The sequence below is a fragment of the Takifugu flavidus genome, chromosome 21, assembly GCF_003711565.1.
Source record: "Takifugu flavidus isolate HTHZ2018 chromosome 21, ASM371156v2, whole genome shotgun sequence".
In the NCBI taxonomy this organism is placed as follows: Eukaryota; Metazoa; Chordata; class Actinopteri; order Tetraodontiformes; family Tetraodontidae; genus Takifugu; species Takifugu flavidus.
This window is the reverse complement of record NC_079540.1, coordinates 11,100,546-11,119,189: the sequence shown is the minus strand read 5'-3', so window position 1 is coordinate 11,119,189 and position 18,644 is coordinate 11,100,546. Positions and strand designations below refer to the sequence as shown.

General features: G+C 50.7%; 1 protein-coding gene across 1 annotated transcript; it reads left to right on the top strand.

Annotated features, from left to right (window-relative positions):
* Positions 1–1,680: 1,680 nt before the first annotated feature.
* LOC130518413 (semaphorin-6D-like) lies at positions 1,681–18,499 on the top strand. Its single transcript, XM_057020993.1, is given in 23 exon segments — positions 1,681–1,901; positions 4,881–4,945; positions 9,795–9,977; positions 10,118–10,232; positions 10,670–10,727; positions 11,097–11,153; positions 11,223–11,324; positions 11,407–11,497; positions 11,628–11,750; positions 11,891–11,979; positions 12,063–12,152; positions 12,218–12,345; positions 12,690–12,821; positions 12,904–13,059; positions 13,145–13,318; positions 13,405–13,545; positions 13,642–13,719; positions 14,550–14,605; positions 14,722–14,772; positions 16,236–16,486; positions 16,562–16,693; positions 16,783–17,512; positions 17,515–18,499. Coding segments are annotated over 21 exon segments (3,306 nt in total). The 5' UTR covers positions 1,681–1,901; positions 4,881–4,945; positions 9,795–9,841; the 3' UTR covers positions 17,931–18,499.
* The last annotated feature ends 145 nt before the right edge of the window (positions 18,500–18,644 follow it).

Here is an 18,644-nt window from a genome sequence, read left to right as displayed (position 1 = left end):
GAGTTAGCTTAAAGCTTTATTCTTCGTGTCCCGTTCAGAAGAGGTGAAACCGGCGGCGCCAAAGCAGCGTTCTCTGTGGTGGCTCCTGGTCTGGAACAACAGTCAGAACATGGTTACCAAGGTGGCGCCCGAGAGGGAGGCGGACCGCCTGAACTTGAACTATCCGACTACAGTAATCTGATTTCATCTCTTTGCTCTCGTCCTCCCTCCGTCAGATTTTGATTCGGCAGAAATGTTGAAATGTAAATAAAAGGTGGAGCGGACGGACGGACGGACGGACGGATGGCGAGCTGTAATTGGTTTGGCGTCTCATCAAGGAGCTGCTTGACAAGCGGCGTAGCGGACAGAGACGTTCGATTTAGCCGAAACGTGAGCTGAATGTCAATGAGCCGCGAGGGCGGGGAGGGAGGACGATAGGGACAGAATGGAGACGGGTAACAGGGACGACCATCAAGGTCTGATTTACATTCACGATCAGAACCTGAAATTTCCCAGACGACCTTCTGGAACCTGCAAACATCAGCTGCAGCTATCATGTTGTAGCTGACGTGGTCGTTAGCGCCGTCATTAGCTCTGGTGTTAGCTGATTGTGCAGGCTCACATTCGTGGTGCCTCTGTGCCGACCTTTCAGTTCTGCTAATGATCTTCTTGTTTTATGGGCAGCAACTCTTAGGTTTCAATAGTTGACCTTTGACCTTTTGAAAAGTGAAAATGAGGGATTGAAATGTCTGAATATGGAACAAAACATGAAGATGAGGAAGTGAAGTGGGGATGACGCAGAAAGGAGCTCTACTGGGCTAGAATGTTCTACTCATTCAAAACTCGTTAGCGTCTTAGCATCACAGCAGGTGATGCAGAGAGATGACGGAGAGACGGAGAAGAAGAGAATCCCGTGTTGATTCCCCTCTATCAACACGTGAGGTCAGTGAGGACATCTGCGCTAACGGCTAAATCTTCAGAAAAACGAGTTGCCGCTCCGTCTTTAGCTCTGGACAGATTACCAACATCCTAAAGCCCGCTAAGACCCACAGGATCCATATGTCTGCAATTTGTGGGACTTCCTAGAATGACAGCTGTGGCACCAGGATTAGCCAAATGAAGCTAATTCTGCTATGCTATTGAGTAGCTTTAGCCAAAATCACTTATCAAGGTGTTAAAGTTCTTCAACTAGCAATCATGTAGCTGATGTCATTTATAGAAATGTATGAAGTTTTTTTTTTACCAAATTCACGTTGTCACAGTCATGAGTGCAAAGTGGTTACCATGACAACAAAACATTCCATGATCAGATTATTGATTATTATGATTATCGATCCTGTCGTGAGTGATGGAGTTCCCACAAATCCAGGAGCAACAGTCAGACGGCTTTGGACACAACCAGTCAGGTCAGAACAGATCAGCGCTAACTAGCTATTTAACTGATAGTCTCCTCATTGTCATTCTTTTCTTCTTTCTCCTTTTATTTAATTGTTGGTGTGTGTGTGTGTATGTGTGTGTGTGTGTGTGTGTGTGTAAGACTCTGTTTCCAGACGATTTGGTGACGTCATCACCATGTCAAAAATATTGGGTTTAATTCACAATCAACCTTTTGTTAATTAAACACGGTCGCTTTAAAATGCAGACAGTGGGAGGAGCTACGCGCCGCGGCCCCGCCCTGTGATTGGCCGTTATGATAATGAGGAGGGCGTGTCCTGATGCTGGGAGCCTCTTAGCTCCTCGGAGCCGCTTTATTGTGTGTTTCAGACCCACTCAGGACGCTCCCGGTCCCGGTCGGTCCCGCTGGATTTACCCGGATTTTCTCTGCCGGTTCGGCTGGTTGGGTTCTGTGGGATTAACCGGAACTGCTGCAGATTTACCTGCGTCGGACTGCGCGGCTCCAGAGGACATGTGCACGCGCGCTGGTGAGGTTCTTCTGGCGTTCTAACAGACGTTGCGCGTGCGTGTATGTATCTGTGTGACCTTTGAGTGGCGGCTGTCAGTCAGGCATCCTTCAGGTCCGTTTGTCCTACCTCCGGCTGTCTGCGTCTTTGTACTGGACGGATGGGGATCAGGTCCAGGATCAGGTCCAGGATCAGGTCCAGGATCAGGCTCTGTGGGCTGCTCATGTGGAATCACCTCGTGTCCATGAGCAGCTGATGAACGTCAGCTCATATTTGAGCTGCCCTGTAACCAGCCCTCCAGCACCGGGTCTGGGACCTGGACTGGGCCCTGACTAGAACAACAGCTGGGCTGGCGTCATTACTAAAAAGTAAGATTACACTGAACCAGGACCAGGTCTAACCCAGGACCAGGTCTAACCCAGGACCAGGTCTAATCCAGGACCAGGTCTTATCCAGGTCCCGGACATCATGGATCAGGACTTCATTAAATCCCGATCCAGATGATCAGCATAGTGGGGGTCGTGGAGCTGTGACTCAGCAGAACCACGTGAAGAGCGCCCCCCTGTGGCCGGCTGCACAGAGGTTCAGCAGCCCCCCCCAACACACACACACACACACAGACGTACACACCCACACACACACACACACTCACATTTACACACACACACACACACGAGGTCCCGTCTCTGGTAACAACCTTTCTTAATTCCTTTCTCTGGTGTGTGTCGCTGGTCGTCTGCTGGTAAATCACACACATGAACGAGGTCGTCGTGTCTGAAGGTCGACCTCATATTACTGACCATTAACGTTCGCTGCTGCTGTGGCGCCGAGGCTGTTTGGGGGCGGAGTCACTGATGCCTCACGTGAACCTTTAAGAACTGTTGGCACCCTGACACAGCTGCGTGAGGCCATCGGTGAGGTCATCGGTGAGGCCATGGGTGAGGTCATTGTGAGGTCATCGGTGCATCCACCCAGGGTTTGATCTGATCAATCATCTCAAATCAATCGTCTGAGTTGATGGAGGCGAAGGGTCGCCCTCGTCTGCCCCTGCAGGACAGACCGTGAGAACTTTGGTGTTTTATTGAAACACGCACACGCACACACACACACGCACACACACACACACACACCACACACACACACACTGTGAAAGAAGAATCAGAAATGCTTTGATGACATTTCCCATGTGCGTTAGAACACAACACCTGGGAGCCCCTGCTGGGTGGGTGGTGATAAAGGGGGGCAGGAATCATCAGCTGCAGCCAAGACAGCTTGTGTGTGTGTGTGTGTGTGTGTGTGTGTGTGTGTGTGTGTGTGTGTGTGTGTGTGTGTGTGTGTGTGTGTGTGTGTGTGGTCTTGAAGGTCAAATACAATAACAAAAGGTGTGCCTGAGGTAAATACTCAATGGCATCAGTCATTGATTTCCAGTCAGCTTCATTGATCCTGAACAAACAGGATGATGGTTTAGGTTTAATCCAGCTGAGAGAAGAAGAAGGAAAGAAGTAAAGGATGGAAGGTTAGAAGGATGGAAGATTAGAAGGATGGAAGGCTGGAAAACAAGAAAAACACCCGTCACAAACCAGTAGATGATGGTCGCCCACACCAGTAAAACAAGCGGCTCTAACAGATGGTGTCATTCTACGTCTGCATTCTCACTGGAAGACCACACACACACACACACACACACACACACACACACACACACACACACACACACACACACACACAAACAAACTTATTTCTTTATGAGGACTAATTCTAAAATGTCATATTTTTCTAGTAAAACTCTCACACACACACACACTGTTTTTGTTGATGGAACCTCATAGAATCAACAGGAAGTTCTCAGGCTCTGTGTGTGCGTGTGTGCGTGCGTGTTTAAGGTCTTTGAGGTTCTGGTTCTGGCAGCGTCTGCAGCGTAGCTTCACTTCCTGTGCGTTGGAGGTCTCGAGGCTGCCGATCGATCAGAACTGATGGATCCGTCCTCCGTCAGCTCCAACGCTTCTGTCACTGGTTCCGTTGTGTGATCGTTCTGATCGGTTCTCCTGGAGCTCTGAAACGGGTCCTGGCTCAGCTTCGGTGTTGATGTGGCGCCCACACCGCTCCAGATTACCGTGGAGACGGGAACGTTTCAGGAAGTGCATCAGCTGAGGAGAAGTTAAAACCCAGCGAACCCTCAGATTATCCCACCGGTAACCTGAAGGTTGTCATTTCAATCCCTCCTCTCTGATTGGTCAGAGACACAGAGGACAGTCACCAGGTGTGGTCAGGTGTTCCACGCTGCCAGGACGTTGTTGATCCACCAGCAGGTCTGAGCTTCTGCTTCAGAACATCTGCATATTTCTGACCACGTTAGCACACACAGAACAATGTGTGGATTCTTCAGGCTAATCTTCTGTGCTAATCTGCCAATTAGCCTGCTTTATTTTCTTCTTTTACAGAAAACAGAAAAACATTTGTTTTCGCAGTTCTTAAGAATAATCACCAATAATCGGAGCTGATTACTGATGATTATTAATGAAGGTGAGCTTTCTGAGGGGGGTGTGAGGGGCTGAACCGCTAACGTAAAGCTAACATTCCCAGCTCTCGTTCTTAAATAAACCATCCCTTCAGTGTGATGATGCTAACTGTGTCGCCGCTAAATAAACAACAAAAACTCACTTATCAGGAGTCACATGACTCGTGTTGATCTAATCGTAGCCAACCAGCAGACTGATGCTAAAGCTAACTGGTCTTCTAGCATGCTTCCACTGGTTCACCTCTGACCAGCAGCGGGAAGCAGAGCCGCCATGATGGTTCCTCGTGTTTGTGCTAGCCTCTAGCCACTAGCTCCTGTTTCTGAGGCGCAGCAGCAACAGGAACCTGAACGGGCTGGATTTTCAGAATCAAAGACCTGAAATCAGCCAGTTGCTCTTTTCTGTTCCCATCATGCACCTGGATTCAGAGGAAAGTGGCGCCTGCCGAGCTCACATTACTCACGTCCACTCCTCCTCCCCACAGGCCGATGATCCCAGGACGCCGTCTCCTCCCCGCCAGGCCTCTCCTGATTGGACCGTCTCATCCAGGTGAGTCATCCTCGTTATGGTGTGTATGCGTGGGTGTGCACGTCACCAGTGTGTACGTGCACGGCCTCTCCTCAGTATGAGGTTGTTATATACCTACAGGCGAAATGCTGTGTTGTCCTGGAGTCACTCTGTTGTCGTGGCAACATACCTGCTGCTAATGTGCGATTATTAGCTCGCTAGTGTTGAGTGAGCTCGTAATCCTGACGAGCTGCGATCAATCGTTCATGTTTCCGTGGTGGTTGGAGATTATGGGATGTTTTTACGTAGCGACGTTGTTTCAGTAGTTTTGCCCTAACGGTCAGGAGGTCTGTGTTCAGTAACAGTGGCTTCAGCTCCACTTCCTGTTGTTTCTGGACGTTGGGGAGGTCTCCCCAAACCTGCCGCTTCATGTCTTGAGCTGTAAAAACCTTCAGGAGAAACGTGTTTGTTCTTCAGCTGATATTTTGGCTGATGGATCCCAGCAAACCTGGTTTTTTTGCTATCTGCCAATCTTCAGCTCATCTACAACCTCTTTTCCTCCAGATTAAAGTTTAGATAAAAAAGCAATTTACACCTTCGGAATGATGTGAGCAGCTGCTCTCGCCTGTTGTCTGGACCTGATGGAGGCTGAACGCCCCCACCTGGGAAATAAACCCGATTTAGCCTGAAAGACGATGAAGACTGTGAGGAATTATGACCGCACGTCTCCAGTGATCTGATTGGCCAGCGAGGTCGGGGTAATCACACAGACCAGGTTGCCATGGTGACAGCAGCCCTGGTGAAAAGTGAGGCAGCATTTTGATGCCCCTAACCCCGAGTTTAAATCCAATCTGCTAATCTCTGATACAGACCCCAACACACACACACACACACACACACACACACACACACACACACACACACACGGGCCTGCTGTAATCTGATTATCTCTGAGCTGCAGCCTTTAGAAAGAATGTCTGACAACAGAAATGAGAACTGATTGATCTTTTCCTGTTTCCAATAACGCATCATTGATTATTGCTGGCGTCCAGATGTGGGACAGCTCCAGGTCCGGCAGACGTTACTGAAACTCAATATTGATCATTTTTCCCTGCGTCCGTGACGCCTCATCTTCAGCTTCTCGTGATAAACGAATAAAAGCTCCACTACAGGAAGAGGAACTGATCACAGGTCGGCTCCTGCGTGGGTGTCTGTGATGATGTCATCACCGCAGACAGATTGAGGGTCCCTCAGCTGCACCCACATATGACCAGCCCCGCCCCTCTGGCTCCACCCACTCATACGACCCCGCCCTCATGGCCCCGCCCCCACCCCTCTGCCCAGGGATTAAGGGTAGGAAAGATTATCTGATTTGAGGCCTGCTGAAGGCGCCCGAGGTCACATGACATGTCTGAGATCAGCTGAGGAAACGCTGAAGGTCTGATGTTCACATTGACTTCTACTTTTAAGGTTTTAGAGATAAAATCAGACCTGAGTTTCCACCATCACACTGGGGACCCAGCAAAGATGGCTGCCGCCCACTTCCTGTAGAAGAGCACGCTAGCAGGACAAAGATGGATATTTGTTGACCTAAACAAAGATGGATGACAAAAATTAAGGTTGTCTAATGAAGGATGGAACAATGTACAAGGACATCTGCTACTGTTAGCATTAGCATGAGCACCATCCCTCCCACAGACACACATGGTGTGTTTAAGTGCACTTTTTAGATGAGCGATAAACCTGAATCACTCATCACACACCTGAGATCGCCTCCCAGACTTACCTCCACCCTCCATCCGCATCTCCTCTATCCGTCTTCTCAGTCTGCCGTCCCAGGGCGGCGTTTCCTGCCTGACTCAGACGTGAAAGTGGTGAATGTGTTCCATCCGTCTGCAGGAGATAGAACCTCCATAAAGATGTCATATTTAGGTCAACGCCACACTTCCTCTGCGGCTCCGCACCGTCCCTGCAGCTCAGCGTCGGCTCATAACCGGCATTTATTCAGGTTGCTGTAAAACCAGTAACCTCAGGTGATTTTTACCTTCTGCTTTTTGTTTTGAATTAACAAAGAACCAGTTTCCTTTTCCAGAACACGAGGGCATTAGCATGTTAGCATCAGCTAATTTAGTGATGGATTACATGGAACAAGTCCAACAATCCTCATGATCGTCCCTCAGGGAAACGTCCCCTCTTCCTGTTGACATCATCAAAGTTGATCTTTTGTCTCAGATTCAGATTTTTCTTCTCTTCTTCTTGACTCTTGTGAATTTGGGGGTTTGTGTGAGAAAGTTCAGTGTTCATCACTGAGGAATGCTGGGAAAGTTTATCAAGACTAGGGGAGAACATTCCAACTTATCACACGCATGTGTGTGTGTGTGTGTGTGTGCGCGCGTGTGCGTGTGCATGTGCGTGTGTGCGCTTCTGACTCTCTGACCTATGTTTATAATTAGCATCTATTTGTCCTGAAGGTTGTCGTGGAAGGCGCTAGAACGTGGAACCGTCCCACCACTGACGTGGCTCCACTGACCAAGTTAACCAGAACAATATTGTTCATTTACCCTCAAACCTGGTCAACCATAAACATTTAACCTTTTAAGTGTCTTTAACATTGTTCTGGTCTTTAAGCTGCTGCCACAAAACACACATCTGAGCAGCAAAGTGAGGACCTTCAGTCTGGTCCTCACAACGTGTGCGAGGCTTTTAATCAGAGTTGGGTTAGAGCAAGGTCACGGGGTCAGGGGTCAGGGGTCAGGAGCTGGGGGTGGAGTCTGTCTGTCTGCAAAAGTCCTCACAAATATTGAAACACAAGAGTGTGTGTGTGTCTAGAGGTTTGTGGATGTTCTCTTGAGGGTCTGCAGTGATGCACTAATCCCACAGAGGAGATTAACCAACGTGTGTGTGTGTGTGTGTGTGTGTGTGTGTGTGTGTGTGTGTGTGTGTGTGTGGTGTGTGTGTGTGTTGTGTGTGTGTGTGTGTGTGTGACTTCCAGCAGGTTCAGTCTGAGTGTCGTCGTCTCATCTGTCTCAGCCTTTAATCATTCCTTCATCCTCCTTTCTTTACTCTCCTTCCGTCCTTATTCTTGTCTTTTGGTTGACATGGCAACCGCAGTATCCCGGTATGCTGAGCATGAGCTCAGCCTTTTGATTGGCTCTCGGTGGTGTGATGATACAGACGCCACAGCTGAAACTCTGACCTAAGCAAAGAATACTTTATTGTCTTGACGTAGTTGCACGGCCATATTTGGAGGTCAGACGGTCAATCTGTGGGTAACTTCACCTGTCTGCGGTTGTTGGTGAGGAACCAGGAACCCCTGGAGGAACCTGGAGCCCCAGGAGGAACCTGGAGCCCCTGGAGGAACCTGGAGCCCCAGGAGGAACCTGGAACTCCTGGAGGAACCTGGAACTCCTGGAGGAACCTGGAGCCCCAGGAGGAACCTGGAGCCCCTGGAGGAACCTGGAGCCCCAGGAGGAACCTGGAACTCCTGGAGGAACCTGGAGCCCCAGGAGGAACCCAGACCATGAGGCAGATTTCTCTGACCCTCCTTGTATGTCTGACTGTGACACGTCTGTGCAGCAACATACGTGTAGCACAAACGTCTCCAAAGGTTGTCTGTGTAAATTCTCAGTCATCCAGGTCATTGTATCCAAGGTAGTTTTCTCTGTCAACTGGACTGGGTTTCTTCTCTTGAAGACGTTTCGCCTTCTATCCAGAAGGCTTCTTCAGTTCTGAAATCGCTGGGGAGAGAGCTTGAAAATATATAGCCCCTGTGGACCATTTGCATGCTAATGATCCGGGTGGTCGACTCTCAGGTGACCACCCAGTCACTAGCAGCAGCTCCCGTCTCTTCCTGGAACTCTTCTCTGTCAAACAGTCTTTTACTAGAACGTTCCGCTGTTCCACTTTCAGTCCCACTTTCAGTCCCACTTGTCTCCATAGAAACCTGTGTGTGTGTGTGTGTGTGTGTGTGAGTGTGTGTGTGTTAGAAGAGTTGTTCTGAAGCAGCAGATTTTCATTTCTGATGATTTTTTGGTTTGTTCTAGCGTGCTCTCCTCTTCTTCTGTGGTGTTGTTGAATCACACGTGTGACCCCCCCCCCCCGCCCCCGATCCAAGTGACCAGATTAGCTCACATTATTGTCAGATGAAAACATGTTTGTGTCTATATTTAATCACTCTGAGTGGCAGTTTCCTCCGATTCCCCCACAATCCTCAGCTGCCCGACTTTGATGAGCTGTCAACTTTAATTGGCTTATTCTTTAGTGGTTGCCATTAGCGACAGGAGAGGTGAACTGCCACGTCCTCCTCACAGAAATTCTTCTCATCCATCCCTCAACCATCCATCATTCATCCATATTTTCCAAATGATCTTCTGTATTTGATGGTTTTTGTAGTTTTTTTTAAGACAAGCAGCTGCAACGGTAGAATTCTTGAAGGGATCCAAGAAGCTTTGACAGAAGATAAAACATCACGTGTTTTTGTGCTGCAACTTCAGTTTTTGTGAAAAGATGCTGACGAGCTGAAACATCTGCTGAGGATTCAGGACTTTTCAGGTTTTCACTGTGAAAAGCACAGGAAGCTGGGACGTAATGGGGCCCTCTTCTTCCTGTTGCCATAACCACTTCCTCCTTCCTTCATTTACTGAAGCAATGTTAGCGTAGAGCATCAATGCTAACGCAGCAAAGGATGCTGGGTAAAAACTGAAAAGAGCATCTTTATTATTTTAATGACTCGAGCTGCGTCTGTGTGTGAGAGAAGGTTCGATGTTCGGCACAGCTCAGAACTTCACCTCTGAGCACAGAACCCATCAGAACCAAACCACGGCGTGGAGGCGTGGCCTAAATGTGCCAGTTGAGGGTGAAAACAGACGTGTTTCTCTCTGTTTCCCCCCAGCCAACGACCAGATGACCTGCTGACATCACCAGGACCCCCCCTTCATAATGGGCCTGAGCCACAGGCTGTTGCCATGGCAACCGGCACGGCTGTGGCTCTTCCTCGGCTGGTGTCTCTCATCCACGACGGCCTCGACACTGTTTCCCAAAGACCTGGAGCCGACCAGCGTGGTGGACTCAGAGCGTGAGTTTTATGATGATTACCAGCTCCTGAGGTCGGTCAAGGTCGCGGTTTCTACCCATTTTTACCCGTTTATACCAGTTTACGCTTGTTTAAAACCATTTATACTTGTTTATACCAGTTTTTACCCCTTTTCTTTGCAGAGTCAAGGCTCTTTCCAAGTTTTCAAGGTTTACTTCAGGACAACAACACACTGAGACTGGGTCTGGACTTCCAGAGGATGATACGCATCAACCACATGCTGTATATTGCTGCCAGGTCAGCACACACACACACATACACACATACACACACACCACACACACACCACACACACACACACACACTACATTCACATGACACTCCAGTTCATGAATTACTTCTCCAATCCGACCCAAACTCAAACTCCACTGAACGAAGGCTCCGCCCCCAACACGGGATCAGCTCTCTGAGGTCAGAGGTCGCTCCTCCCAGTTGTTAGTGATGTGACAACATGAAAGAGGCCGTATTCACCTGCTGCAAAGACTCCTATCGCCACCTAGTGTTGAGGAGGAGGAGGTCTTCCTGTCGCCCTGCAGTTTTCTCTGTTGCACATAAACTGGGTGCAAATTCAGATGCGATGCCAACGTTTAATTTTAAGCATAACGTGATTAATCTGTGCATAAACACACAGCTTCTCTGTCACAATTGGGTTATTTTACGTTGTTTCTCTGCAGGGATCACGTGTTTGCCGTAAATCTGACGACAGCCTCAGAACAGTTTGTCCCTCAGCTGGTGAGTAGAACCCGGTGATCAGCTGACCTGTGATCAGCTGACCTGTGATCAGCTGACCTGTGATCAGCTGACCTGTGATCAGCCCATCGAGGCTGAAGAACCTCACGTTCTCTGTACGATACAGAGGTTCATCTGACAGATGCCATGCAGGACATCTCACCTTTGATGGTAGTGGCATCAAAGCCACAGGGTCAGAGGTCACTGCTCCTGGTAGTGGTTCTCCTGTCAGTTCTTCAGAGTGTGTGTAGACGTGTGTGTGGCTAATCAGCTGCTGAGAGCAGAGGGAGGTCCACGCCTACGTCCTGACCTTTGACCTCTGGCTGCCGCGCGCTGATGTTTGCTGCGATCACATCATTTCCTGTGTTCCAGAAGCTAACGTGGCGTTCCAAAGACGTGAACAAGTGTCTGGTCCGCGGGAAGAACAGCGTGAGTCCGTGTTAACGGAGCGGCGCCGATGTTGCGAACGTGCACAGACTGACTCTGGTTGCTTTCCAGGACGAGTGCTACAACTACATCAAGGTTTTGGTTCCTCGGGACGACGAGACGCTGTTCGCCTGCGGAACAAACGCCTTCAACCCCACCTGCAGGAATTACAAGGTGGATTGAAAAGACTTTAAACTAAAAGGGTGACCTTTGACCTTTGACCTGACCTCCGCTGGCCTTCTGCTCCGTCTTTTAGATGGTGTCGCTGGAGCAGGTCGGGGAGGAGCTGGTGGGTCAGGCTCGATGTCCGTTCGAGTCGGGTCAGTCCAACGTGGGTCTGTTCGCCGGTGAGTCTGGTCAGAAACAACGACGAGCGACAAAGCCAGAACCTCGTTGGAGAAGCCAGAACTTTCACACGTGACCTCCAGCTGATGGGTCGGGATCTGGCAGCTTAAACGGGATGTTGTCGTTTCTCAGGTGGAGATTTTTACTCGGCCACCATGACGGACTTCCTGGCCAGCGACGCCGTCATTTATAGAAGTCTGGGCGACGGCCGCCCCGTCCTGAGGACCGTCAAGTACGACTCCAAGTGGCTGCGAGGTCGGTGACCTTAGCGGGGCGTCCAGGAGCGCTAATAGAGACACATCTATAGCGCCGCTTGGTTGGCTCCTCCCACCGCAGCCTCACAGGTGAATGCTCAGATTAACGATGATGTGATTAAAAGTGTTTTAATATTCCAGAGCCTCACTTCCTGCACGCCATCGACTACGGGAACTACGTGTACTTCTTCCTGAGCGAGATGGCGGTGGAGTACACCGCGCTGGGCAAGGTACCGGACCCACGTTCCACCGCCTGCACAGAGAACGATCACCTCTGTGACAGCAACACTCAGACGCATCGTTCTCTCCCCAGGTGGTGTTTTCTCGAGTCGCTCGAGTCTGCAAGAACGATAACGGAGGTTCTCCCAGAGTTCTGGACAGATACTGGACCTCGTTTTTAAAGGTGACTCCACGTTTCTCTGATTTAACCCTGGAAAAGCTTTTGGTGACCATCACGTTTCTGTCCAGGCTCGACTAAATTGTTCCGTTCCTGGAGATTCCTTCTTCTACTTTGATGTTCTTCAGTCTCTAACCAACGTTCTGCAGATCAACCAGAGGCCCGCTGTGGTCGGAGTCTTCACCACTCAGGCTAACAGGTACGCTCCACCATTGCCGTCAGGTTAAATCTATCTCAGGTTAAAAGATGGACTTCCTGTCTGCTAGCTTTAGCGTTGTCTTGAAAGGGGAACGCTGCCGATATTTGTTCAAACATCCGTCCTCAGCCTGACCTTTCAGGTGTTAGCTTCCATCGCCTCAGATGTTTTAGCATCATAGCGACTGACTTCTTCAGCATTAGCCTGTAAACGTGGCATTGCTAATGTTAGCGGCCATGGCAGCATCTTAGCTGTTACAGGAGCAGTTTTGATGAGTCGAGGATCCGTTTGAGTGAATTCTTGATGGGCGCTGAAGATGTTTCTGATGTGTGAATCTGCCTCTGCAGCATTCCTGGATCAGCTGTTTGTGCTTTCTACATGGATGATATTGAGAAAGTCTTCAACAGGAAGTTCAAGGAACAGCGGGCCAATGACTTATCATGGACCCCAGTAGCTGAGGAGCTGGTTCCACAACCACGGTGGGTCTCGCTCACACCAGGATTGAAGCCGGCTTCGCCAGCAGTCGTTCTGAGCCATGTTCTGGGTTCCTCTGCTCTCCAGACCCGGAACGTGTGCAGGTGACGGTGCCGCCGCTGAGTACAAGTCTTCGGTTCAGTTTCCGGATGAGATGCTGACCTTCATCAAGACGTATCCTCTGATGGACGAGGCCGTTCCCTCTGTCAACGAGCGGCCCTGTTTCACCAGGACCTCCAGCAGGTACCACTGAAACACACATGCGTGTGAAGGATTATCCAGAATGATCCTCCTCCCTCATCCCTGACGTTGGGTTTGGTTCTCACAGATCCAAACTGACCCAGATTGTGGTCGATGTTTCCGCTGGACTGACCAAGGACCGGACCGTGATGTTCCTGGGCTCTGAAGATGGCAGAATCCTCAAGGTTCTGGCCAGCACGCATCCCAACAACAGCGTGGGGACCGAGCTGCTGGAGGACATTGATGTCTACAACCCATCCAAGTGAGAACCTCAGCGGAATGTTCTGGTTCTCCTGTCTGGAGAAGTTCTTGTTTTTGACATTCTGAAGCTGTTTTCTGTGCATGTAGGTGTGATGTTCAGGGTCAGGAGGACCGCAGGGTTCTCGGTCTGGAGCTGGACAAAGACCATCACGCCCTGTTTGTGGCCTTCAGCAGCTGCGTCATCAGAGTCCCGTTGAGCCGCTGCGGCCACCACGGCACCTGCCGCAGGTGAGTCCCCACAAGTCAGGGGTTTCCCACAGTCATGCCCTCATCAGGGGGATGAAGATGGATGACAAACATCTAACCCGACCCTCTGGTCTGCAGGGCGTGTCTGACCTCTGCTGACCCCTACTGCGTCTGGTTGAGGACCGGCAGATGTGGCAACAGGCCACCAGGCTTCAGGTACGCGTCTCTCTCACTCCTTCAGGGTCATAAAGGTGTAGAGACATGATGGATGGACAGAGGACAGAGGGGCAGGAACTGTTTGGCACGTGGTGCCCAGGACCAGGACCAGGACCAGGACTTGGGGTTGTCCAGAGAGAAGCAGCCTGGATTGATCCTGTGTTTATAACACGGTTATTACACCTTGTGTGTAGATTTTGTGCTGGGCTAATGTGGCTCTGCCCCAGTGCATCATGGGACAACCGTTATCTGTGTGTTAAGAGGCGTTTAGGTGCCCCAACGACAGCAGGATTTATGGCCACCGGCTGTCACAGCGACCTCCTCCTGTTCTGTTTGGTGCTGTTCACCCACAGCTCCGCCCACACTGGTGAAAATGGACCAGGGGGGTCGAGGAACACGCACGGATGGAGAGAGAACGAGTGATGAGGGAGTTAAAGAGGGCAGAGAGAGCAGATCGTCGGGTGGAGGGGGGCACCTGTAGTGGGAGCAACATCTGTTGCTTTGAGGAGATTCTTTGTGGACACGAAATGGGTGAAACATCGTTAAAACTTCGTTAATCTTCTTTAGCAAAACTGTCGCGGCTAGCAGAGAGCAGAGGGGGCTAACGACCATGGTTATTACGCCGACCAGCACGCCTCGCTGCTCACCTTGACCTTTCCTCCACGTTCCGCCTCAGATTGAATTCAGCAATATTTAATCTAATTAGTGGTTTCGGATACACATCGTCAACTAACTCCCTGGGCAACGGTATCCCATGACAACGACCCTGAGAGGAGGAGGCAGCGCGTCTGGACCAGTGTTTTTTTGTTTAAATCCTTTTGTGTCTGCAGGGCGGAGTTTGAACAGGAAGTGGAAGGCGACCACGTGCTCAACGCTGACAGCTGTGGTAAGACAAACGTAATCCAGATGTAATCCAGATGTAATCCAGATTACAAGCAGCAGCTACAATAAGAGTGACAACATGTGTTACTGTTTTGATTTCTGCATTTCTGTACACGGCAGACACATCAACGACCGCACATAACCAGGAGGCTGCGACGGGCCCCGCCCACGGTACGATGCTCCGCCCTTTTTTCTGATGCCCCGCCTTTTTTCCTGATTGTGTCATAAGTGCTATAGCAGAGGCTCGTGGGAAACAACCACACAATTCCAACAAAGCTGCGACCAGCCGACCGTTAATGTCGCAGACGTGGCGACCGCGCCGGTGTGTCAGAACATTATTTTACCCGTTTACCTGCTAGCGCTGGCTAGCCACAGTTATGAGGTGAAGAACTGCAACAACATCATTGTCACATATCACAAAATAAACATTGAGCCAGCTGTTTTAGCTCGTTAGCTTAGGTGCTGATGTGCTTTGCCTCAGCTTTGGTAAATAACTGTTAGCATTTAAGCTCAGTGGGATTTTTAAAGCTCTTTGGAACGCTCAAGTTGCAAGGCTGTGATTGACAGGTAAATATAACTGTAACACTGAAGCCCCGCCCCCATTATCAGTACATCAACACATGGTGGCGTTTGGATTCTTTACAATGATATATGATGATATGATATATACGGTATTACGGTCATGTGACCTGACTCCTTTACCTGTGATGCAACTTCATCCCAAACATGTTGGACATTCAAGCCCCGTTTGAAAGGTGGTGTCTCCGAGGAGAAACTGTGGAGTGGAGGGGGCGGAGTCAGACTTCACCTGCCGCAGAGCCACATTTTTATTCAATACACACACTGTGTGTGTGTGTGTGTGTGTGTGTGTGTTTGTTACCTACAGCTTCAGTGACACAGTTACCGCCTGTGCCTCACTGTGAATACAAATGTTTCCTTGGGGTAGGGAGAGCTAGCGAGCATGCTAATGTGGAGGAACCATGTGAAGCTTCAGTTTTGGAGCAATATCCTGCAGAGCTGCTGCTAAACCACAGAGTCAAGGTCACCCCAAGGTCAAACCAAATTAGCTTCTATATGCTCAACTTTTAGCATTGTGTGCATATAATGATTGGCTGACATGAGCCATCACCTCCATACGCTCAGAGGTCACAAGGTCACAGATAAATCAATAATTCTGATTGGTAGATGCAAGCCTGGCTAATCTGATGTGTGTGTGTGTTTGTGTTGTATCACTCCCAGCTCTTCGTCCCTCGCTCTGTCCTGGCCTCACGTGTGTCCGCCCTCCGTCCCATCTGTACTCTCTCCTCTCTTTTCTCCTCACGTCCCACCTTCACCACCTCCTGTTCTCTCACCTGGGATCGTCCTCATTACCTTCAGTCCACATCTGTGTCTCTTCTCTTCTGCGGTTTCCTCTCCTCTTTGTTGAACCTCCCTTCTTCCTGCCGTCCCTCCATTATTTCATTGAACTTGCGGACCATAGAAGATCCTCACAATTTCTGCATTTCGTTATGTTAGCATTAGCTAGCCAGCATGTATTTGGATGCAGATGTTGCAGGGACAGACGTTAGCTTCCTCGTTGGTCTGTTGTTATTTTATGATGTTCCTGCCAACTTCTTCTTGTCTTCGTCCTGCAGAAGTCGGTCATTTTCCAGACCTGGACCAGCGCGTCGCCGCTCACGTGCACTACACCTTGCTCATCGCCTGTGTGCTGGTGGCCTTTTCACTGGGAGCCATCTTGTCGGGTTTCCTGGTGTCGTGTTACTGCAGCCGCAGCGCTGCCCAGCGTGCCTGCAAGCTGGGCAAAGACCCCGAGGCGTCACTGTCACACGCCTTGTCACTGCGCTCCCTCGCCAAGATCAGTGGGCTGTTGGACACTCAGTCCAAGGTGGGTGTGGCTAAAGGGTTGGAGCATCTTCATCCTCCAGTAAATCTGAGTTCCTGTTCCTTTTTTCTCCTCCAGGAGGACAAACTGGATGTTTCCTCACCAAAGCTCTACAGCTCCTTTATCCCCAACGGCCTCTCGGAGCCCCGGGCGTGCTCTAACGGACTCCGGGGTCTGGTGCTGGCTGACGGCGAGCTCGATCGGCCACAGGTATCCACGTAGAACGCCATTGTTGATCTGATGAAAAGATCTGATATTTAAGGAGGCACCTCAGATGTTTGTGTTTTCCTCTGTTCCAGGCTGATGGCGAGCTGTCCGGTCTGCCTACGCCTGACTCCACCCCCAAAATAAGCGGCAGGAAGGCCCAGCAGCATCGACAGTACGAGAGGAACCAGAACTGGAACAACATGGCCGAAGCCTCGCCCAGCTGCTCCAGGTCCAACCTGGGCTTCATGGCGGTTGTTGGAAACACTGTAGCTCAGCAAGTGTTTCCCATCTCTCGTCACCATAGCAACAGTTTCATCAACGGCACCGCCCACAAAGCAGGAGCCTCCTGCACTTCGTTGCACCTCTTGGAGGACAAGAACCTGACCAGTGGTGATGGAGCTGTAGACGGAGGAGGTGGAGTCCCCCAGCAGCCCCTCCCCCAGCCCCTCCCCCAGCAGCCCCTCCCCACACAGCCCCTCCCCCAGGCCGTGGTGGACGTCTCGGCCTTGGACGAGTTGCTCAAACACATCCATGAGGTCAGCGCCTCGGGGACCGGCGGCATTAAGGTCCTCACCTCCACCTCTTCGTCCTCCCTGTTCCCCGGACCCTCCTCCTCCTCTCACCATCACCACCATCACGGCCAGACCCGCACCCACCAGTACAACCACGGCCATCAGAGCAGCCAGCACGACAGCAGCTGTCACCAGCCTGAGACGGACTCGCAGTGCTTCAACAACTCCACTTTGCCGCGGGACGGCTTCCCCAAACACCTGGATGCACCTGCTCAGAGCTCTTCGTCCTCCTCTTCCTCCGCCAACCCTTCCTGCCCTCTTCGTCTGCCCCCCTGCAGCAGCAGGTGATCCCCGAGCAACCGGGCACGTCCCAGCGTCACTCTCTCATTAAAATGGGCAGCGGGGGCGGGGCTGTGCCGCGCCACCGCAGCTTCAACCAGCGGGGGGCGCAGCACGTGCATTTTATCGCCAGGATGAACACAAACAGCAGCTGCAACGGCCCCCCGGCGGGAAAAGTGGCGGCCGACGGTGGCGAGGAGAGTCGGCGTCCGGTGGCGGCCAGCAGCTGTCTGACACGGCAACACAGTTACAGCGAAGGGCCGCATGCACAGCGGGGGGCCGTCGTGCGGCGAACGGTGTCGCTGAAGCCAAAAGTCCCGCCAAAACCGCTGTTCCTTCCAAACACGCCGACGTCGGCAACAACAGAGGCGGGACGCTTCGACTACTGATGCTGAGGGGCTTCAGGAAGGACTGAGGGTGCCCCCCACTGCTGCGGGCTTCATTCACACTCCAATTGTTCCACTTCCTGTGGGATAGGCCCCTCCCACTCCGCGTGGGATAGCTCCTCCTGCTTCCGGTGGGATAGCCCCTCCCACATTTAGGCAGCTGGAGGAACTAGACGTTCACATTTGTACCATATTGGTATCTGCAGGTTTCAGAGGGTTTGGACCGTACAACTAAAACGTGCCTCCTCACAGACAGGAAGTTGAACAGAAGTCCTTTCAAAATAAAGAGAAGCTCAAACCACAACTGTCAATTTATCATTGATCCTGAAAAGGCTTCAGAAATGTGAGGAGTTAGTTTGAAAAGAGGAACTCTGAGGGGAAACGATGAGCTCAAGAGGTTCTTCAGAATGTCGGAGAACAGACGTCCTTCCTGCTGTTTGTACATTGATCAACATTTTCTCTAAAGATGACTTTTTAATCGCGTTTTTAAACAGAAAAAGCAATAAAGACGCATGTTAGTGACCAATGTCCCCGAGTTTATTTAAATAAAGTTGCACAGCTGAAAAACCTCATCTGTCCTAAATCCTGACACTTTTATTTTTGAGGATTTTCTCCAGGCTGCTGCTGGGTGGCGCCACCTAGTGCCCGAACCAGGAGATGTCCTCCAACACTGCTGCAGTTGATGAGTGTTTCAGGGGCATCAGGAGCTCAGAGGAA